The 24,033-nt window shown below is 38.0% G+C and overlaps 1 protein-coding gene across 1 annotated transcript; it reads right to left on the bottom strand.

Annotated features, from left to right (window-relative positions):
* Positions 1 to 2,246: 2,246 nt before the first annotated feature.
* Positions 2,247 to 22,187, bottom strand: CD274 (CD274 molecule). The gene is made up of 7 exons (XM_017877443.1): positions 22,072 to 22,187; positions 16,687 to 16,752; positions 15,417 to 15,758; positions 9,693 to 9,980; positions 7,173 to 7,280; positions 5,951 to 6,010; positions 2,247 to 4,892 (listed from the first exon to the last, which is right to left on the bottom strand). Exons 2-7 carry the CDS (start codon positions 16,736 to 16,738, stop codon positions 4,870 to 4,872), a joined length of 873 nt encoding a protein of 290 aa, XP_017732932.1. The 5' UTR covers positions 16,739 to 16,752; positions 22,072 to 22,187; the 3' UTR covers positions 2,247 to 4,869.
* Between the last annotated feature and the right edge of the window lie 1,846 nt (positions 22,188 to 24,033).

The raw sequence follows: 24,033 nt of genomic DNA, 5'->3' as shown, positions 1-24,033 counted from the left end.
TCAATCTACCCATCTGACAAAGGGCTAATATCTAGAATGTACAAAGAACTTAAACAAATTTACAAGAAAAAAATCAAACAACCCCGTCAAAAAGTGGGCAAAGGATATGAACAGATGCTTCTCAAAAGAAGACATTTATGCAGCCAACAGACACATGAAAAAATGTTCATCATCACTGGCCATCAGAGAAATGCAAATCAAAACCACAGTGAGATACTGTCTCACACTATTTAGAATGGCAATCATTAAAAAGTCAGGAAACAACAGGTGCTGGAGAGGATGTGGAGAAATAGGAACACTTTTACACTGTTGGTGGGTCTGTAAATTAGTTCAAGCATTGTGGAAGACAGTGTGGTGATTCCTCAAGGATGTAGAACTAGAAATACCATTTGACCCAGCAATCCCATTACTGGGTATATACCCTAAGAATTATAAATCATGCTGCTATAAAGACACATGCACACATATGTTTATTGTGACACTGTTCACAATAGCAAAGACTTGGAACCAACCCAAATGTCCATCAATGATAGAGTGGATTAAGAAAATGTGGCACATATACACCGTGGAATACTATGCAGTCATAAAAAAGGATGAGTTCATGTCCTTTGTAGGGACATGGATGAAGCTGGAAACCATCATTCTGAGCAAACTATTGCAAGGACAGAAAACCAAACACTGCATGTTTTCATTCATAGGTGGGAATTGAACAATGAGATCACTTGGACACAGGATGGGGAACGTCACACACTGGGGCCTGTCATGGGGTTGGGGGAGGTGGTGGGGATAGCATTAGGAGATATATCTAATGTAAATGATGAGTTAATGGGTACAGCACACCAGCATGGCACATGTATACATATGTAACAAACCTGCACGTTGTGCACATGTACCCTAGAACTTAAAGTATAATAATAAAAAAGTCAATTATGTGTCAATTAAAAATAAAATAAAACTTAAAAATTATATTAGGCCTACTTGTGGCAGACAGTCACACTCTTGTAAAAGGGACTAGAGCAAAAGTTTAATGAAAGCTTATGGACCATTTTCATATTAACTTTTCTATAATACAGACCCCTCAAATGTCACAAAATTTCCATACCACTAAGGCAAGCCAGGAAGAATAGTTCTCCATATTCTTTCCTGATTAGGAAGGTCAGATATCTTGATGTCTAGCACCCATTTTTATTGCTTTGACTGCCCAAGGGCTAGCATAAATAGTGCATCGTCATTACTACTGAAAACATCTAGAGGCCAGGCACGGTGGCTCGTGCCTGTAATCCCAGCACTTTGGGAGGCTGAGGTGGGTGGATCTCCTGAGGTCAGGAGTTCGAGACCAGCCTGGCCAACATGGTGAAACCCTGTCTCTACTAAAATACAAAAATTAGCCAGGAGTGGTATTAGGTGCCTGTAATCCCAGCTACTCGAGGGCCTGAGGAAGGAGAATCACTTGGACCTGGATGTGGAGGTTGCAGTGAGCTGAGATAGTGTCATTGCACTTCAGCCTGGGTGACAAGAGCAAAACTCTGTCTCAAAGACAAACAAACAAACAAACAAAAACATCTACAGTCAAACTCATATTCTTAGAATAGCCATTATAATCCTTTGAGAGTATCTGATTCAAACAAGTGATGGAGACTTTTAAAACGGAATTTCATGACTAAAATCTAACCAGATGACACATTAAAAGGTCTATAATTCCTTGAATGGTAAGTTTTGTCATGCTTGTTTTAAAATCACAGATTTATGGTCCTAACCATTGGTAGCCCTAAATCCTCAACTTGGGTTAGTTCTAGGCTTCTCGCTTTGTTTTCAAAACTTGAAGATTGCAATACATCCAGCTTCATATGCACTGGATTGCATACCTGTTTACAGATCTGGGAAAAGTCCTTTTTAGAGATAAGTCCCTTTGTTTCCCTGTAGTTCTATTGAATTCCACTCCTTCTCTCCCACCCTCTCTCCCTTAGATCTTCAATGTAGATGACAGGATTTTGACTCTTCTTGGTTTGGTCCTAAGAGAAGCTGCTGAATGAGAGAGAATGAAAATTTTCAATACATTCTTTTTTTAAAATAAATTCTTTTGATACTTTTTTCATTGTGCAGGATTCAAAAGCATGCTGTATAAACACAGAAGCAATGAAGAAAGAACTAGGAAGCAGGCTGCAAATATTCCAAGTAACTTTCTCCACCGGGATGTTAAAGTAAGCATTTTATGAAACACAAAATAAACAAGAAAATGGACATGCTGGTGTACCAAGTAACAAAATAAATAAGGATATTTTATTAAATTAATGCAGGTACAAAAAGTGACAGTCAAATGCAGAATTAAATATTATCTCTGCCTATGCCATTTACGATGAAACATGAGACAAAAGGGATAAAGTGCCTTACAAATCCAACACCACAAGGAGGAGTTAGGAATAGACTGAGTAGACTATATGCCTTGCTCAGCCACAGTTCTTGCCTGTAATTCACACAAATAACACTGTCACACAAATTACTGTACAAATGCACACGTACAAACAGATAACACAAGGAGCTCTGTTGGAGACGCTGTTTCTTCAACCTTGACGGGTGGCAAAGTGAAGGTATTCCTTGTCACTGACACCAGAATGTGGCCAAGAGGGAAAGGAAACTCTGGGATCTCTCAGGGCATCTGAATCTCAAAACCTCCAGGAAGCCTCTTAGGAGGCCTGTGTAGTGATGACAGCTGGTGGCATTCAAGGGTTCAAACACAACAAATGAGGCTTTTCTGGCACAGGGTAACTAGCAGTCAAGGTACACTACTGGAATTTCCAGAAAGAAAATGTGATTTTGCAAGTACAGCATCAAAGTGAAGTTTATACTTGACAGAAAGCAGAAAACAAAAGTTCCAGATATGATTCTGTCATACAGAGTTAATAATAAGATTGCTTTTTAGGACTAGATTGACTCAGTGCACCCTGGAGAGCCCATGGGTCTCCTTTTGAGCAAACATAAACAAATCCAAACTCAGTCCTAGAGCAAATACTTAACAAATGCTGGTTGTCTAAATGTATATGTAGCACATATTTAACATGTACTAAATCATATGAAAGATTATGAAAAGCTATGGGAAAGATAACTTAGAAACAAAGAAGGCATGTGTCCTGACCCTTGGGAGCTTCAAATTCATTCCATCTGCTACATAAGAAACACTACAATAAATAAACATAGCAAAGTGCACAGCAGACATATAATGTGTTACTATTTAGGGAAAAAATTTAAAAATATATGCTTTTAACATACATTTCCAAATGTAGACTATCTTTAGAAGAACATATGAATAAAAGGCAGTAGTAGTTGCTTCTGGAAAGGAAACTTGAATGGCCTGAAGGATGAAGTGGAGATTTTCAAACCATCTCCCATGGGATCTTTTGAATTTTGAATCATGGAAAGGTATGAATTTAAAATTTAATAGCATTTAAATAGAAAAGACAGAACTGTTAAACAATATCAGACACTATATAAACAAGCATTAGATTGTATGGCAAAGGCAAATCAGGGATAAATATAATGCTAGAAAAGGAATTCCAGTGTTATTTTTCAGGATTATTTTAAGTACTGACCTCTCTTTGTAAACGAAAATTACTTTGATTATTAAGATGTTAAAGTACATTCAACTGTCCCAGACCACATTGGCCTATTTCCTCCTCTTGGCAACACTGCTTGGCTTTTCTCCTCACATCATCCTTATGCTATGACACTGGACTAGATTGTAATAATATATTTTCTTATTAATCTCCTCATTATACTCCGAGCTCCTTGAGGACAGGTACTTTCTCTTGCTCACATCTGTAGATTCAATGCCTGGCACAGTGATTGATATTGCAAGGGCAGTTAATAAATGGGTTTTGAATCAATGAATTGCTTAAAGTAAAATATAGCTGTAAATTGTATTATAAAAGGACAGTGGGTGGCAGTCTGAGGTCTGCTATTTACTGGTTTGGGTAAGTTACTTAATCTGTTTGCTTCCTCGGCTGTACAATGGGTAAAATAATAGTGGTTATCACAACAGGGTGGTTACAGTGATGAAAGGAAATTATGTGTGTACAGTATCACATAATTATAAAGCTGATATTTACATGGAACAGATACTGCACAGACACTTGAGGTCTGAGAATAAGATTAAGTCAATCAGAGTATTAATGGGTTAAATAAAGGTGACATCCTATACAAATCAACGATTTGATCTTTATGCTTCCAATGTGTACTTGTAGTTATAGAGGAGACCAAGCACCTTACAAATACTCCATGTTTTACTAGATGTGAGCAAGTCATTAAGCACCAAGTTTAGTTTGGCGACAAAATTGTAACATCTACTACAATATATCTTCAAAAGAAATCATTCACAACCACACTCCCATGACAAAAAGACCTCACAGACTCAAAATAAATAGGAAAATCTCATACATAAATACTGTTCCAACACTGGGACTCTCAGTCACGCAGAAAACAAATTGAGGCATTGAGTGGAGGCAAAGGGCACTTCTGCAGGAACTGACCCTCAAATTAGGGATTCTCAACCCGTTTTCCTAAGATGAGCAATGGATGATTTGCTTGGAGGCTGCTTGTTCAGAAGTATCCTTTCTCCCTGTCACATGCGCCGATGAGCCCCTCAGGCATTTGAAAGTATCAAGGTCTCCCTCCAGGCTCCCTGTTCGACTCCATTTTTCTTCATTCTCCTCCTCTGCTTTCGCCAGGTTCCATTTTCAGTGCTTGGGCCTTTTAAGTCCTATACTGCATGCATCCCACGGGCCCATTCATTCCTCTGGTCATGCTCAGCCCTGACGAACCCCCAGACCACAGGCTGAGAATCCCTGCTTGAAGATCAGAAGTTCCAATGCTGGATTACGTCTCCTCCAATTGTGTATCTGGAGAGTGATAATAGTATATTAATTTCATGGGGAGCGGTCTGGGGAAAAAGTAACAAGAAATCTAATAAAAAACATAACTCATAGTTGCTGAGATGATAAATGATAAATTTGAAATGAGAGAAAGAAGCAGGTTATATTTGTACCCAATTATCCTTACATGATATCCTGAAAAACCCCTCAGTCCTGAGCAAATTGGGATGACTTTTCCCCCAGCATGACCCAAATAACATTTGCTATTTAACTTTACAACACAGATGATGCTACGGGCCATAGAATGAAACTTGCCTGAGCTTGTCAAGTTAATTAGACTGCTTTAAACTTGGGCTCATTGTTAAGTTTGGTTTCTAACTACATTAAAAAAAATTAGAAACCTTAATATAACTTTCTTCTTAGTTCAATAAACTGGATGAGAGTTTTCTTCCCTGCTTATAAATGTAAACATTTGTAGCAAAATGGACTGAAGCAGATGGGTTAAGAGTAAGCAGATGGGGTAAGATGTGGTTAGGCTAATGGCCCCCAAGCTTGATTTTTGTGATCAGTTGTGTGTTCTTGGGCACTTTACATTATCTTCTTGACCCTCTGTTTTCTCTACTGTAAAATGAGGATAATTCTAGTATTTTCTCTCTCTCTTTTTGGTAATGGCAAGGGGTGGGGGATTAAATGAGATACCATGCATGGCACAGTTAACATAGTATTACAATACTGACACACAATATTTTAGAATCAATTAATTATCCATCCACCTAAGTCAACCTTGTCCCCTGCTGCAGGGAGCTGCTAGGGTGCAGGGCAACAGATTAGCAAAGAGAAGTTGACTCCTTCCCCTTCCCTGCTCCTCTCCTCTCTCCACAGAGCTGCTCCCTACTCTCTACTCTTGAGGGCCATCCCTAAACCTCCTGAGATGGTGGAGAAGTTCTTGTATTAGTTGTGAGGCAAAGGGGAACAAGCATTCTTTAAAAGAAGAGGAGATTATGACTAATGGATTTCTCTTTGTTATTGCTTTAGCTTTTTGTTTCCTTTGACTTCTACTTCCCAATTCCTTCTGATATTCTTACCACTTTGCTTCTTTGAGTTTGTAACTCGGATGCCACATTTTTTCATATCCATCATTCTCCCTTGAGAAAAAGAAATCATTTTTATTTCCATATAGCACAGCTCTACATCCCATACAGTGACCCAAGTTTAAATTTCAAGTTCTATGAAACATTTGTAATCCCTAGGAAGTCTGGTGGACATCCTTATTCTACAGTTCCCAACTTCTGAGGTTAATTAATTCAATAGGGTAAGGCACATGCTTTTGATCCCAGATTTTCTTGAGGACTATACACTTTTATTTTTCATCTTTTCCCAGAGACGAACCAAATTCTGAGTTATTTCAATATCTGTTGATTTCTATTCATTTCTACTGCCAACTAATCTCTTTTTCCAGAGAAATATTCAAAATGCAAGCTGGCAACAATTATTTCTTTGTGCAAATCAACTGCATCTCAGGATCTTACTGTAATTGAAACTTGATCCTTATATTCTGGCTATCTCAATCCTGTTAAGAACATAATTTTTGGTAACAGCTTATCTCTACTCTCTCAGTTAACACCACTTTCCCCCATGTAAGGGGTTGTGGGGAATTTTTCAACAACTATTGGAATTCCCTTCCACATTCTACTTCCCTATTTAACATCAGACAACTCTATACAATCACTGGATCTCTTGGTATACTTCTCTAAGTATCGGAGGAATTATTTACTCTGAATCATCATAAATGTGAGGAAATTATTTGAATATACTCATTTTCCTGGATTTTAATTGTTCCCACAGGTAAATGGAGAAATGAACACATGCAAATTATGTAACATCCTCTACCAATAATTTTACAAAATACTCTATGGTGAAAATACTACAGTTCTACAGAGGAACTATTTTTATTACTTAGAGTACCCAGAAACCAGCTGGGTGCAACTAATGCAAAACTAAAATGCAACTGAAAATGACAGGCATTTTAGCTCCTTCTTTACAGTAAGTCTGTGGTTATTTTCATGATGGAAAAAACTGTATGACACTGCATCTTCTACCTCCATCCATACCCATTCTCCTGTCCCTCACCCCTTACACCTCATCTTCACCCAGTGATCCCATGCAGCTTCAATATAATTACTGTTGAACAGTGGAATGCCTTTGCACCACCCTGCATAGGTTAAGTCAGGTTTCCTTGCAGCCATGATCCAATTCTCACCCCCTCCTCATCCCCAGTGGAGACCACTGCAATTAAGGAAAGACTACCTTTTCTTAAATAGAAGATGAATGTCAGTGCTACACCAAGGAGTAAAAAGATGGCTCCCAGAATTACCAAGTGAGTCCTTTCATTTGGAGGAAGTGCCAGCGGTAATTCTGAAAAACAAAACAAAACAAAAACAAACTGACTAAAGATAAACTTTTGGTGGGAAGGGATCATCAGAATAGTCATCCTTGAAGTTTAGTTTAGCTTTAGGATAATTTTCTTAAATGCCAGAGTTTGAGTGGCTGGAATGGCGAGATACTTCTGTTAAAATGGGAACAGCATGGAGAAGTGTAAGAAGCCTAGACTTTGAAAAGGTGGCGCTGGGGTTAAATTCTGCTGCCCCTTAACCAGTTTTGAGATCTTGGGCAAGATACTTAACCAGTGCACAAAATACAAATGCTAATACATTTCTTGTGAGGCTAATATTTTATAATGTGCTTAGCATAGTACCACATGGAGTGGCTACTCAGTATTAAATGGTGGCCTTGATTATTTCACTTCCTCTTATTTATTTATTTATTTATTTATTTATTTATTTATTTATGTTTGAGGCAGAGTCTTTCTATGTTGCCCAGGCTGGAGGGCAGTGACGCAATCTTGGCTTACTGCAACCTCCGCCTCCCAGGTTCAAGCAATTCTCGTGCCTCAGCCTCCCGAGTAGCTGGGATTACGGGTGCACGCCACCACATCTGGCTAATTTTTGTATTTTTAGTAGAGGCAGAGATTCACCATGTTGGCCAGGCTGGTTACAAACTCCTGACCTCAAGTAATCTGCCCACTTTGGCCTCCCAAAGTGCTGAGATTACAGGCATGAGCCTCCACTCCTGGCCCCTCTTGCATTTTTTAATATAGAAGTAGTAGCCTACAGTACATGGCAGAGATGGCCCACAGTAGAACATGGAAAACCAACCAGCACTGCTAAGGAGCTCCCACCTCCTCCTATCTGTCATCATGATTGGAGGTCAATGCTTGTTGTCTCATCTTTCTCTGCAGTTTGAACATCTCTGGACAACAAGTCATTAGTATCTCTTACTAGGCTCCTTGTCTGGGGTACCATGCAGGAGGAAAAGGGGTCCCATGGCACACAGATGTTCAGAGATTGCTAACTCCCACCTCTCACCCTTAGTTAGCTTCTGCCTGGCTCAGCTCTCCACTGAGACCCATGATCCATCTTTAACTACCTAGGTGAAGCTTTAAAGACACAACAACAGCCAGCTTTTTCCATAACTTACAGTTTACAATGCCTGTTCATATATGTTTTATTTCAGTTTCAGAACAACTTTATGAGTTAGGCATGCCAGTTATTTAAAAAATTCCCCAATTTACAGATGAGGAAACAGATTCAGCACAGTTATGTGAGTTACTGTAGGCCACCCAACAAGTAAGTTGTCATAAAACAGCTTTTAAATGGCAGGAACCCACTAGTCTAGCTTTTACTGAAAGCCAGTTGAATACCTGAGGACTCATACCCAAGTAAGAGCATCCCCATCATTTTCTAAACTTTTTTTTCCCTCTTTCTGTTCACAAGACCATCCTGGATTATCTTTTCCTATTGATTGACTTTTCTGTCTAATTTTTCAGCTGTTTTTGCTGAAGTACATGGCATTTTCCTGTCAACATCTATTGGGGCGGGGAAGTGAGAAGCTCTTCTCAGAATATCTTTGTGTTTATATTAAATATCTTGCTCACTCACCTCACTTTCTTTCACATTCTGAGCCTCCCATCAGACTGTGTCTCCCACCCTACCTACTTCTATAGAGTAGTGAGATTAAAAAAAAAAATAGTTGAATTTGTGCAGGCAATGGTCTCAAATCATTTTCATACACTGTTGCTAATTTGACCCCCACAATAACCTTGCTCAGTAGGTTATAATCCTACAGAGAAAGTGAAGCACACAGAAGTCTAGCAATTTGCCCAGGGATACACAGCCTCATGTCCTGTACACTAAACAGACTGCTAGCGTTGAAATATTGTAGACTACCTTGTGAGAGGCACAGGGGAGAAAGGGTCCCTCCTGTTTGGCATAAGATAGAAAAATACGTTCCATTTATTTCCTGCCACAGAAACCCTGGAAAGAAGGAGGCGGCTCTGATGTGCCAGGATTTGGATTCCTGAAACATGGTCTGAATTGAGTATTCCTCTCAGGTATTCCCCCAGGTTTCCCATATGGTATGAAAGCATTTCTCACATGGCATTGGATTGCCTGTTTTTTGTTTGTTCGTTTGTTTTTTATCTGTTTCCTGAAGAGTGTGAACGTGAGTGTTATTATTCTATGTGTATCAAATGAGTACTACAATGCATGGAACAAAAGGCATATTCAATAAATATCTGGTGAATGTTTATTAAGTAACAATATGATTTGGATGATTGGAGGTGAGGAATTAGGATACATTTTGTAAATATAATGTTATTCATTAATTCATTTATTCAACAAACACTGAATGACTATGATAGGCAGACATCATGCTAGGTGCTAGGGGACAGTGTTAGATGTATTTTAATGGACACATTCAGAATATTACCTGGGATGACCAATTCAGCTGTATGGTTTTCCTCAGGATCTAATCTCCTAAAAATGCAGTAGAAAATCTCATTAGCTGTTGTGTTGATTCTCAGTGTGCTGGTCACATTGAAAAGCTTCTCCTCTCTCTTGGAATTGGTGGTGGTGGTCTTACCACTCAGGACTTGATGGTCACTGCTTGTCCAAATGACTTCAGCCTTGGGGTAGCCCTCAGCCTGACATGTTAGTTCATGTTCAGAGGTGACTGGATCCACAACCAAAATTCTTTGGTTGATTTTGTTGTATGGAGCTAGGACATAAGCAAAAAGAAGTCAGGGCTTTTGCTGAGCACAGAACTAGATATATAGCTTGATGCTGTCTACATTAGAAAGAGTATCAATGCAGGCTGGTTCTCAGAGGGATATGCTTAATGTTCAGATGCCTCAGCAGTGGGGAACACCTGCTAGCTCTGCCTCAGTTCAGTTCAAAGTTGGGACAAGTTTGGGTTAATAGGAATGACTATCTTGCTATAAAAATCATGTTGGTACATTTATTGGGCTCAAACAAAATGTAAAGATTAATTTACACTAAAACCCCAGACTTCACCACTATGTAATATATCCGTGTGACAAAACTGCTCTTGTACCTCTTAAATTTCTGTAAAAAAAAATTTAAAGAGAATTATCTTTAAACTAGCAGTCTTTCTATTCAAATATAAAATACCTCTCTCCATGTATTCAGGTTTTCATATGTTTCCCAGTAAAGTGCTATACTTTTTACATAGTGCCCCATTTCTTCTTAAATTTATTCTTGGATATTTTATTTTTGTTGTTATAAATCTGTCTTTATAAACATGAATCTCTCCAGCTGGTATGCTTTGTTTTCTTAGACTTTATTTAGTAAACAGAAAACCTGATCTTGATGTGTCATTCACTTTTCTGATTTGAAGTCAATGATCAGAAATCAGATATAAAAATACATACTGTTTCATCTGTAAACAGTGATACATGTTCCTGGCGATACTTTTTAATGTTTAAATTTGTTCTTTATTTTAGAAGTTTTAAATTTACAAAAAAATTGCAAAGATAGTATGGAGTTACGTATACCCCTTACCCAGTTTCCTCTATTGTTAGTATCTTACTTTACCATGGTACATTGGTCATAACTAAGGACATTAGTACATTATTAATAACTAAACTGCATAATTTATTCCATTCCTCCAGTTTTCCCCTAATATCCTTTTTCTGTTCTGGGATCCTATCTAGGATACCACATTATGATACTTAAATTTAAGCTTTTAAATGCTGGCTATTTTAATAAATCACTTAAATAATTATGCTCAAGGAAGAAAGTTTGATTCAATTTTAGATCATTGGTTTGGGACCCTTTTAGGATTAAGATACCCAGTTTGCTGACAATTCTAGTAGATTGTTCAGTGCATCTATATAGCATAAGAGCTTCATTCATGTTTATCTATTACAAGTACATTAACATGTTCTTATTTTGTTGGTATAATCTTTTTTTTACTCCTAATACTACAGCGTAACCACTAATGATCTAGAGCCTTAACTCTCCATTTCTTTACCAAGGACAACAATAGATCTGTGATGTAATTTCTTCAGAGTTAACACAAAACAGCTAGGATCAAACAAAACTGAAATAAATAATGAGTGATGTTTTGATACTCCTACATCAATGAAACCACTACCAGTGGAAACACTGGAAATCAATGAAATTATGATTTCAAAACACAAAAATAATAGTTCTTATGAGTGGGTTGCTTTGGGGTAATTATGGATTTTCAGATTCTCTTATCTAACTTTGACTAAACTAACCATCTTACAAAATTAAACAACTAATTAAAAAGTTTTCCACAAAGAAACTGAGGATTGAAGATAATACTAATAATTCAAGCACAACCCAGAGGAAACAGCAGAAGTGACACTTCTTATTGGCCACTGTATGAGGTTGTAAACAATAAGTACTTAATTAGAACTCACAGTGTTATATAAAAAAACACAAACCTCAAGATTATTGACACCATCCACCTTTGTTAATGATAAATTTCACCCTAAGGTATATTATGCCTTGACATATTAGCTAACAATAGTGAAGCATCACAATTAGTAAAAATTGAAAATATTGTTTATTAAATTTTTATTTCATCCTCTTAAAATGTCTGTTTTTGTACAAATGTCTATTAGGTTGAACCAGATGAAACCGGTAATATTCAACCTTTTTTGCTCCTCAAAAATGGCAATTTCTTATGGTACAACCTATATATTAATAGATAGTAATTTTTTTATAATTACACACAAATGTGCATGCATAGACACACAAGTTTAAAATGTTTTACCGATGAGGTGAGTAATCAAAATTTTTTGCAGACCCCTGGTTTACTAGATCTAGAACACTATACTAACATTGAACAATCAAAATCAAGAAAAGGTCATGATAGTTTTGAAGCCACTATATAACTTGATACATACACCAGAGATACAAATACAGGCAATAAGTGGTTATTAAGGGCCCAGACTTCAGAGCCAATCTGCTTGGATTTAGAACTAGCTTTATCATTTACGAGGCTGGGTGAATTTGGGCAAATTACTTAATTTCTTTGGACCTCGGTTTCCTCCTCCTTAAAATGGGAATAATACCACTTATCATGAAATCAAAGATTCCATCATTGAAAGACACACTCAGATTTCAGAGACAGTGAAGTGTAAAAAATACTCATCTTACATGATGAAGCATCTACCCCACAGAGTCATTTCCAGGAGGAAATGAACTAATTTAGGCAGAATGTTCAGTACAGGACCTAACACACAGAATAAGCAAGTGCTAATTGTAGTAGTACTCCATAGTAGTAGTAGCAGAGCTGCTCCTCCTCCTCCTTTTACTACTGCTGCTTCAGTGTACCCTTTAGAAGGTGCTAACAGTTCCTGATGAACAGTTTCAGAAATAAATTTTCATATATCCAAGTCTGTTCATGTTTCCAAAATTTAGGCTAATCCTATTTGAGGAAATCATTCATTCATTGACTCAACAAATATTTTTTGTGTGCTTTTGTCATACTACCACTCTGCTGTATGTCGAGCCCTGGGGATACAACAATATTAAAAAACAGACCCAAATCTCTGTGTTTGTGGAGTTTATATTCTAGGAGGAGAGAGACAATAAACAAAATAGAAAAGTACGATATGATATGCTACACAATATACTAGATAGAGATAAATGCTACAGAGAATACTTAAACAGGGCTGGGAATTTTGGGGAAAGATGGGGTTGGTGGGGAATGACAGCAGTTGATGTGGTCCGTACGATCCAAATAGCTTTATTGGGATAACTATGCAACACTTTGATCTTTCAGCTGCCTCATTTCATTGAAGGTCCTGAAAGTCTGAATGAACATTTCGTTTTCCCTGCTATTAGGTTCAGTGATTAAAGAAAAACACTTTTAATTGAAAGTTAGAGGCCTGAGAGTATGGTATTTAAACTCACAAACATGAAAGGTACAATAACACCCAAAGTGATCATGATAATTGAGTGAATCCAAAACTAAATTCTTTCAAATTTCAGTTTTGAAATGTTTCACCTTTAAAATCCCATGGTGAGTAAACTCCTGTGGCAAAGCTATGTTGCCACATATTTGCTGTGATGGGAAGTGAAGTTCAACAGCATTACTGTGAAATCATTTGCATATGGAGGTGACTCAGGAGTTCTACTTCCCTGAGTTGGAAAGCTCCTGCAAGCCAGCTACCTCATTTCCACTGGAGACACTGCCTCAGTGCAAGTGAAGCTTGGTGGTTGCCTTCCTTGTTCTAAGTGCAGAAGGTTCAGACTTTTGGTATAGCTCAACTCAACCCCAAAACCACTGTCTGCAAATGACAAGACGGATTGGGACTAGAATGCAAATTAACTAATTTAAAATACAAAATGGAATTGTCAAACAAATCAGGTCCTCAAACCCGGTTGGTCATTTGATTTGCTCCCTGAAGAACTCCCCCTTGGAAAAACCATCAATGCCGGAAGATTTCCTATTGTGTTGACCCATGGCAAAGGAGACTGCAGATACACAAGGGATATTATGGAGCCCAGATGACCTGAATAAAACCCTTTGCTTCCCTATACACTCCCTACAGGTTGATGAGAGATCTTCTTTGGAAGCAGAAACTTATACTTCATGCGGCCTTCTTCCTGACTGCCAGGATTATACTCTTCTTTTCCATCCCAGATCTAGCAATGCTGTTGATGAGGCTAAGTCATGATGATTTCTTTAATATCTTGGAACACAGTAGGTGCCTGATATTTGCTGATGGACTGGAGAAAAACTGAAAGTATAAACCACGACATCTCAAGAAATGCCATGAATGGAGAAGCACATGGTAAAATATAATGAAAATTAAATCTGCTTTACAAGTGATATCTTCTTGACAATAGTAGCATTATTTGAGCCAGAATCAGGGACCAGAAATACAACACAAAACTGATACATTTCTCTTAATCCCCACATGATTTTGTTTTTGAGTTTATAATTATCAGTGATCATTGACTAATCATTGATCAATGATCAGTGACAAGTGTAGACTTTTTCTACTTGTATTGTTAGCCCTCAGATTGATGGTAGTTAGTCCAGGAATGGAAATACCAAGGGGAGATGATTTAATTCTAGTCAAATATTAAAAGGTCATCATGGAAATGAAATAATTCCAAAACTACAACTAGAGGGGCAGATTTCAGCTTACTATTAGGGAGTAATTTCAACAGGATATGGAAGGGGAGTCCAAATGGTAGGGATGCCATTGTGGGATATGACAGGGACACCACTGCAGGAAATATATGAACAGAAGATCCTCTGGGCGATTTTTGTTCTTTGTGGGAGTTTGGATTAGTTGCTCCTGCCTGGGATCCTTTCAGCTCTCAATTCTATGAAACTCAACAATGAAAGCAGAGGTGTTTTCCTTTACTTAGCTAGTGCCAACACAAAACTTCGAACTCAAGTGACCTGATGACATAACTGTGGGTCAATTCCCAGGAATTGACACTCCTAGTTCCTCTTCAATTCCCCAAGACAACATCAGTATAGATTTTCAAGATGAGTATATGCCCAGTGAGTATAGTTTATACTGTACTGGAAAAATAAGTTCTTTTACACTTAATATGATTATTTTTTGTCTTCATAGGGAGACTTCAAGTCTTTTTTAATGTGAACCTTACAGTGGGGTTTGTTCTGAATATATTTATTAGCATTTGATATAGAGAGGCTCAAAAAAGGAAAACTGACAGACCTAATAAAATAAAAAAATAGTAGTTGAATAAAAAAGTTTTTGGAGGGACACACAAATAGTGGTTACTCTCTTGGAGTGTCTCTTGGTTATCTCATGGGAGATAGTGGTGAGGGGAGGAGGGACACTTGCAATTAATTTGATCTCTTCCATAGTATCTGAATTATTTGCAAGTATATATATTACATTTATAATAAAAAAGTAAAGACTAGGAATTATTTTTGGAAAACTGTACATACTGTAGAACATGGCTCTGTGTTGTCTCTGGATTTCCAGTGACTATCATATAGGTGCTCAAGAAATGCTAATTGGAGACTTATGTGAATGAATTCATGAACTGAATGAATGACAGACTATGCTATTCTGTTTGAAAATAAGTATGGACTTACAAGAATGAAAAGTCTTCAACACTTAGAATGTTTTCAATAAAGATCAGGCCTCTTATCTATAATAATTCTTACCATTGACTTTCACAGTAATCCGCTTGTAGTCGGCACCACCATAGCTGATCATGCAGCGGTAAACCCCTGCATCCTGCAATTTCACATCTGTGATCTGAAGTGCAGCATTTCCCTGGGAGAGCTGGTCCTTCAACAGCTGGGCCCTCTGTCTGTAGTTACTATGCTGAACCTTCAGGTCTTCCTCTCCATGCACAAATTGAATAATGTTCTTATCCTCCATTTCCCAGTAGACAATTAGTGAAGCCAGGTCTAATTGTTTTTCTACTGGGAATTTGCATTCAATTGTCATATTGCTGCCATACTCTACCACATATAGGTCCTTGGGAACCGTGACAGTAAATGCTAAAAAGAAAGAAGAACAACCTTCAGAAAAGGGAAAATTCCTCAAAACATTTATAAAGTTGGCACAGCATTTAAAAATCACTTTATCTGGTCAGTTATGTTATCATTATATTTAAGAACTTGCTAAATACATATTTTATCCAATGGGCTTGAAATATGTTTTGGGACACTATGTCTCGGCTTGAGATAGTCTCATGCCGAGACATAGTGTCCCAATAACAGAATAATAAAATTAGCTAAACAACTTGTCCCCACAATTTATAAACATATATTACTGTAGAAATATTATATGGAGATGGAGTACTTACAACCAGGAGACTTGGTTTCATGTAGACATCCCCAGAATGTCCTTTGACTGAACACCTATTTGCTTCCTACATAGAGGGAATGGTAGATTCTAACAGTCATCTCTTTTTACTTCCCTAAACTTTTGATCAGTTTTCTGGCAAGAAGTACATTGGTATGGAGTTCAGGAAAGACCGCAGGGTGGTGCCAGTACTGTGTTACCCTGACATTTTCCATGTATCCTACAAGTCTTCCTTAGAGTATCCTCATCAGGAAAGGCATGTCACAGAGCAACCAAGATTGAAAGATCGAAAGATCCTGGCCTTGTTGAAAACAAACAAATAAATATATACATACAGGCCATTTCCCCAGATATTTTCAGTAGTTAACCCTGGGAAATGGGTAATAGACTATTTTGTGTCTTTCAATTTGTCTATATTCTCTATAGTTTTACACAATGACACAGGGAACTTTATCATTGTGTAAAGTAGAAGAAAGACTTTGTCATTGTGTAAAGTAGAAGAAAGAAGAGAGTATTCTCTCTATAAGAAAATTGCATGCATTTTAAATTATCATTTTAGTTTTAAACTCATGGTTAAAATATTTAAAATATTGAACCCAATGGAAGGATTTGGTGTCTTACCATTCAGCAAATGCCAGTAGATCGTGAATATAAAGACAGCAAATATCCTCATCTTTCTGGAATGCGCTAATTATGGAAAACACAAAAAGAAGACTGCTTTACTTAATAATTAAACACACAATATGACATTATGGGACTTGGTGGTTCTAATTGAAATAGTCTTCTAACAACCAGTCATGATTGACTTGTAATTGTGGAAACCCAACAGGGAATTGGAAGTTCAATACCTTCATTCCATTGCCCACAGCCACATAAACTTAAGTGAAAAAAGTTACTAAAAGATGAGAAGTTTCAAATTCATTATAGTTACAGGCCCTGAAAAAAATCTGCTCACTCAAAAGAAGCCAAGAAGATAATATTTCACCAAATTCCTCTCAACTATTTCATGTTTTTTCTGCATTGTAACGTACCTAGTAGAACCTGCCCTGTACAAAATTTCAAAGCAAGGAGAATCTGACTTTTACATTTCCAACCTGTCAATGCTTTTTCCCCCTATGGCTAAATACTTTCATCTTACCCTTTAGCTATTCAAGACTTCCACTTCACTATCTCAGCCATGCTAGTCCTCCTTCAGGTGCCATCCTTCAAAATCTCCTCTTCTGCCCCTCTCACTTATTCTAAATTATAAACCTATTCTCTCAATAAACAGATTATTCTACTAACAATGGGGAGTGGGAAGGGGAGAAAGCTGGATTTGACTAATTCATACCAAGACCATGAATGACTCACAGTCACTCTTCCAGAGTATCTGCCTAGATTCTATTCTTCATTTAGTCATCCTGCTTGAAATGTTACTAATTCTTTCATTTAGCAAACACTGATTGAGCACCTCTTCTGTGCTAGGCACTATTTTAGGCATGGGGAATATGGAAGTCAGCATGAAAGAAAAGTCACTCTCCTTTTGTAGTTTATGTTGAAGTAGTGGAGTAAAAGATTTATAGTCTATTTCAGCATTTATTAATGTTTTCTCTCTCTTCTGTTATACATATATTTACAAACTTTGATAAGAAAGAGGTAAGTTTTCCCTCTTAGTGCCTCTCCAATCTTTGTATACAGACATGAACTCACAAATGATCAACTAATCAATGCCACATACATATAAGACAGGAGACTAATGTTCCTAGTATATAAATAGCTCTTAACAATCAATAAGACAACTACACAAACTACACATAACCCATGAGGAAAATAAGTGAAAGGTCATAACGTATAGTTCAAAGAATAAGAAATACAGGTGACATGTAAACATAGGAAAGATGTTCAGTCTCACAATAAAAATTATAAGATATGAAATACCATTTTCACTTATTAGCTTGAACACAATTGTAAATATTTCTAATATTTAGTGTTTGTGAAGATATGAACAAATAGGCTTTCTCACCCACTAATGGGAGGAATTTTTTGTTTTTTAGGGGGCACTTTGATACTTCCTATTACAATTGTAAATGTGGATGTCATATGACATGTCGCCCTCTCCTAGAAATCTATCCTATTAGAACACACACACACACACACACACACACACACACACACACACACACACATATATGTATATGTAAAGGAAGAGCATTGCTCATAACAGCAAACTGAGAATATCCTAGATTGTCTAAGTGGTTAAATAAATTTTGTTATATTCACAAAATATAATACCATTAAGGACTGAATTCAGCATATGTAAATGTACTGATTTTGTAAACATGTAGGAAGTTGCAGAACACTACATGTAGCAGAAATCCACTTTTACTAAAAAAAAGAAAAAGTGAGTATGTGTGTTTAGACACAGGAAATGTCCAAGATGTTAACAGTGATTATATTGCGGAATTAAATTAGAGGGAGAACAGGTAGGTTTTCACTCTTTATTGTTTTTGAAGGAAAAGACAGAATAAGAGAGATGAGATTATGGATTTTTTTTTGGTGTTCTGTGTCCAAATTTTCAAGTGAATGAATGTTTTACTTTTAGTATCAGGTAAAAAAATGAAAACAAAATTTCATGAATCATTTCACCTTGCCAAACCATAGAATGTTTAGCAGACCAAGTGATATAATGGAAAGAACCCCAAAATGGAGTCCAAACATCCAAACTGAGGTAGAATAATAAATTCATTTATTTTTTATGTTTTTTCCTTATTATTAAAGTAATGTGACAAAATTACAGAAAATGAGAAAAGAAGGGGAAAATCACCTACTGTTTCATCACTCTCACCCAGGGAGAATCTGGTGATGCCTGGAAACATTTTTGGTTGTCAAAATTGGGCTGGTTGAGGGAGGGTTGCTACTGCTATCTAGGGGGAGAAACCAAGAGTGCTGCCAAACATCCTGCAGTGCACAGGCCAGCCTCCCACAGCAAAGACATACAGCCTAAAATGTCAGTAGTGCCAAGGCTGGGAAACCTTGTCACACTGTGAGCATTTCAGTATATATCTTTCAGTCTTTTCCCTTTAATCTTTTAAAAAGTAATTTATAACCTTACCATACCTTTAATACCCATTGGTTTCATTTAAGCTTATGATATGAATATTGCCCATCTTACTGCGTGATATTCGTAAGCATCTTATTTAACAGTTCCATAATATTTAATTCCTCTATTGTTAGGTATCGGATTGTTGCCAATTTTTAAAATATCATAAGTATTTGTGTGTTCAGCAAATATTTGTTCAGTGCCTACTGTGTGCCAGGCCCCAGGCTAGGCCCTGAGGATAGATTTCCTCAAATAGTGTTGCTGATCAAAGAAAAAGAACATTTTTCTGGTTCTTGACACATGTTGATACTTGGTACTGTTACATTGTATTTTCATCCAGAACTGGGTATTGTTTAAAAAATATTTTTTTTGCTTATGTGAAAGATCTGACCATTTTTTGGTCTGTTTATATCACTGGTTTCTTATCAACCTATATGAGCCCTTCATGTTAAAAGGTAAAAAGGGTAAGTGAAATAACATGAGTCAGCATCCTCTTGCCAGGGTTAGATACAAAATGGGGCTGCAGCATCTATCGGACTATCTTTTCCTTGGGCCAGAGTTAACTGTAGAGTTATAAAATATTAATGTGATATTTTATAATTATTGTATTATAAGCACAAATACACTTACTAGGCAGACGAAAACTTAAAATACCCCTAATTCCAAGCAAAGCATTATAACCATATGTGAATAAAACAAAAGGACGTTAAATCTAGTCATAGATTACAACTAATTTTGCCAATGTTTATGGCCTACTCTGGTGGAGTTCTTGTCCTTTAACAAATTTGGTTGAAATTTTTAGAAGTAATGGAGGTTTCCTGGAAGGTAATGGATTAGATCCAATATTTACCTACTTTCTCATCAAACCCTCTCCTCCACAGCTCCATTTCCTTGGGGTTCAGCTGTCATTAGTGAGGGACGAAAAGGCAGAATACAAAGATCATGTAAATACACACATGTTCTTTAACCTCTAAACCTCACATCAGGGCAGTTGGTCTAAGAGAAGAAGACTGACGTCTTCTTCAGGTAAGAATTATGACCATATGTGAATTCCCATATCCGAACGGAGACATTCAAAGAGCAATGAAATGTAAACTGGGGAAGAAGTGATGGCTCATTCAGGTTGGGGAAGTGGGTTTGTCCCTGGGGGAAGCCCAGTATAACACGATGGAACTGATATTACTTCTCTATCTTCCAAGGGTAGGATGGGTAGGAGGAAGAGATAGAGAAAAAGTCAAGTGGCCAGGCGCGGTGGCTCATGCCTGTAATCCCAGCACTTTGGGAGGCCGAGGCAGGTGGATCACCAGAGTCAGGAGTTCGAGATCAGCCTGGCCAATATGGTGAAACCCCATCTCTACTAAAAATACAAAAATTAGCCGGGCGTGGTGGTGGGTGCCTGTAGTCCCAGCTACTCAGGAGGCTGAGGCAGGAGAATCACTTGAACCCAGGAGGCAGAGGTTGCCGTGAGCTGAGATTGCACCACTGCAATCCCACTGCAATCCAGCTTGGGCAACAAAGTGAGACTTGTCTCAAAAAAAACAAAAACAAAAACAAACAAACAAACAAACAAAAAAGGTTAAGCTTCCTTTCTCAAAAGTAGGAGCAAGAGGCCTGCATGGTGGCTCCGGCCAGTAATTCCAGGACTTCTGGAGCCTGAGGCGGGAGGATCGCCTGAGGCTGGGAGTTCGAGACCAGCCTGGGTAACATAACAAAAGCCCTATCTCCATAAAAGAAAAAAAAAAAAATTCTAAAGTTAAACCCCAAGCCCAACCTCCTTCTCAGTCACACTGAGACACTCTTGTGCATTTTCCACGTGGGGTTTCAATTCCCCACAGTATTTCTGTGACTTCCTTGAAGACCACACTCTAACTGCTGTCATGTGGCCTCTGCCTACCTGCTTCTACTGAGAAAGGCTAAGTTTTTCTTCAGAGTATCATAATTCTCCTTAAATACTGTTGACGACCATCAGTGTCAACTGATACATCCTTTCTGGAAAGCATTTTCAGTTTTCTTCAAAAGGCCTTTAAAATATTCAGTCTCTTTGACTAAGTAGTTAACACTTCTAAGTTTATTGATGGAAACAATCAGCAATATTCCAGAGATATATATGCAGTGATGTTCAGTGAATGGCTAAGACAGAACCACTGTAAATATCCTTTATACCCAACAGTGAGGAATTAATTTCATTTAGTTATCCAGCCTAATCGAATGCAGCAATAAAAACATTTTTTAGAAGGTTATTTAATTAATAGAAAAGCATCTACAGTAAATTTCTTTTCAAGTAATAAAAAAAGAGGTAGAACAATGGTACTTTTACTCCTTGTGTTATAAGACAAACCCAGACTGAACTTTGACATAGGCCAAGGTCAACGTGTCTAAGAAATGTTTTATTATACTATTTTTATTCTTAGGCTCCTCCATTCCTCTTTTAGGACTCCTTTGGGTTCTCAGAATGGATAGAGCAAATAAATTCCGTTCATGGGTCCTGGACCTGCTTAGCGCAGGAAGAGACTTACTTACATGCTGCAGCTGGGATGACTTACACAAGTCATATTACTAGCAAGCAGCTGACGGTGGACTAGGACCCGTGACCAGACCTCCAGCCTAGCATCAGAGCTATATTCTGAACACACAGTCGCATAAGAATGACTACCTATCCTATACTACCCACCTTATTTATTTTTAGAGGTATAAATTATTTTTAGAGCAAAACTGAATTGTGCCTGGAGGAAGGCCAGATGCATTGCCTTTTCTTATTAATCCCAACAGGTAATTGGCTCTACTGCCCCCTAGACCATCGCGTTCCCTTTCCCTCCTACTCTCTCCATCCCAAAGAAAGGGTGTAGAGATCCTCCGTCCTAAAGTGCCCAGCGAGTTAGCCAGAGATGCTGGGCCGTGGGCACCTGCGGAGGAACAACGCTCCCTACCTGCAGGCAGAGAGAAGCGCGGCTGGTGCGGAGCCTCGGGAAGCTGCGCAGGACTGGTGCGGAGCCTCGGGAAGCAGCGCAGGACTGGTGCGGAGCCTCGGGAAGCAGCGCAGAACTGGGGCTGCAGGGAGCTTCAGGACTGGGGCTTTCAGGACTGGGGCTTCAGGACTGGGGCTTCAGGACTGGGGCTTCAGGACTGGGCTGTGCGAGGTGTGCCAGCTGCTCAACTTGCGCGCCCGGGCCGGAGGCGGGGTCCGCCACCTTCTGCGCAAGGCAGTTTGCCGGGCATTGGACTTTCCTGACCTTCGGCGGAATCGGGGAGCTTTCGTTTGGGTAGCTCAGTGGCGGTGTGTCCTAGGATAAAGCGTATGTATAGAAATGAAACAGAAAGTGAACACTGTCAGTCCGTTTTCTTGTAAATGGAGGGTTTTCACCGGAAAGAGTTCCGAAGATTAAAACAAATCCACATTTGGTATGTTATTAATATAAAACAGAAATTTACAACCAAGCCACATCCTGAATGCACCTTGATTTACCTTCAGAGTGGTTTATAACAGCTTAAGGTTACCCCTTAACCTTTATCAAGAAAGGTTGTCCCCTTTCTGATAAAAGCGTTCTTCAAGGTGGCTGAACATCTTGACCTAACTTGTATAACTCTACAACATATAGAAAGTCAACAGCAGACCCATATGGCTTTGGTTTTATATTCTAGGAAAGTAGGTGTATGGGTGTATGGGTGTATAATAGGAAATATATTTTTAAATCGTGGATTCTGTAACTTCCCTCAAAGTTCCTCGACATAATGAAACTTCATTTGTTTGGTCATTAAAAGAATTCCCATCCCGAGCTACATCTTTTAAGAATTGGCTCAGGTGTCCCTGCTATTCTGCCACCCTAGGGATTCAGGTCAGGGGAAGCTATTCTAGGTGAGGGTTAATGAAAGCCCTTTTAAAAGTTTTGCGTTAGTGAATGGGGCCCAAGAGCAGACAATGGTGGTCATAATTATTAAGTATTTATCCAACTGCTGAACTTCGAGGTGCTCCCTTTCTCGAACTCCTGACCTCAAGTGATCCACCAATAGTGCTGGTCATTACAGGCTTGAGCCACCGTGCCTGCATGTGCTCCCTTTTCTTTCTTTTTTTTCTCTTTTTCTAAATTAAGAATTGAACTCTTCATTGTTTTGCCTTTCCTTCTTACTCATTTCAACTGCAGCTTCAAATACTGCATAATAATTGAATATTGGATGGCCCTTGCATTGCGTTATGACATTGCTTCTCAAATAAGATTTTTCACATTCTGATCATATCACAGATTTTTATTTTTATCTTTGGAAATTATTGAGGCTGACAGTGCCTTGATTTGGCAGGAAGTGTGGAGTTCTCTTTGGCTTCAATAAAATTGCAATAGGGTTGGACCAGCTCAGATGTTCCTTCTTTCAAATCTCTATTGGGTCAATTAGTAGAATGGCAATTTTTGTGGCTGTGGAGTTTGGCGTGACTTCCCCCAAGTTCCCCAAAGTCCTTAGAGGACTGTGTCCTCTAGGAAAAATATAGACTTATGTGGGCAAATATTAGTTTACAGGTACTGCAATTATGTATTAGTCTGTGTATGACACCAAACATGTTACAAACAAGTTCATGAAAAAATACTTAGACTACTATCTTGGCAAATGCCCTCTGATATTTTCATTTAATGTTTTTTTTTTCTAATAAACCCAGGGCATAAAACTTCATGTTCTGCTAGTTCCCATGACTTCTTGAGGTCTGCAAAAATAATTAATATAAAATAATATAATATAATAATAATAATAAAACAAAACAAAACAAAACAAAAAAAAAACTGGCTTTAGGCCATCTACCACTAAACTATAAGTTAACTTGGGGCAAATATTTACTAAGGTAGCCAGGATTAAATCATATCCTTCTAGATGGACTGGATGATCTATGAATAATTTTTTGAACT

Source organism: Rhinopithecus bieti, unplaced genomic scaffold (assembly GCF_001698545.2).
Source record: "Rhinopithecus bieti isolate Rb0 unplaced genomic scaffold, ASM169854v2 scaffold_10657, whole genome shotgun sequence".
Lineage (NCBI taxonomy): Eukaryota > Metazoa > Chordata > Mammalia > Primates > Cercopithecidae > Rhinopithecus > Rhinopithecus bieti.
Note: the sequence above shows the minus strand (reverse complement) of the source record. Positions and strands in the feature narration are given on the sequence as shown.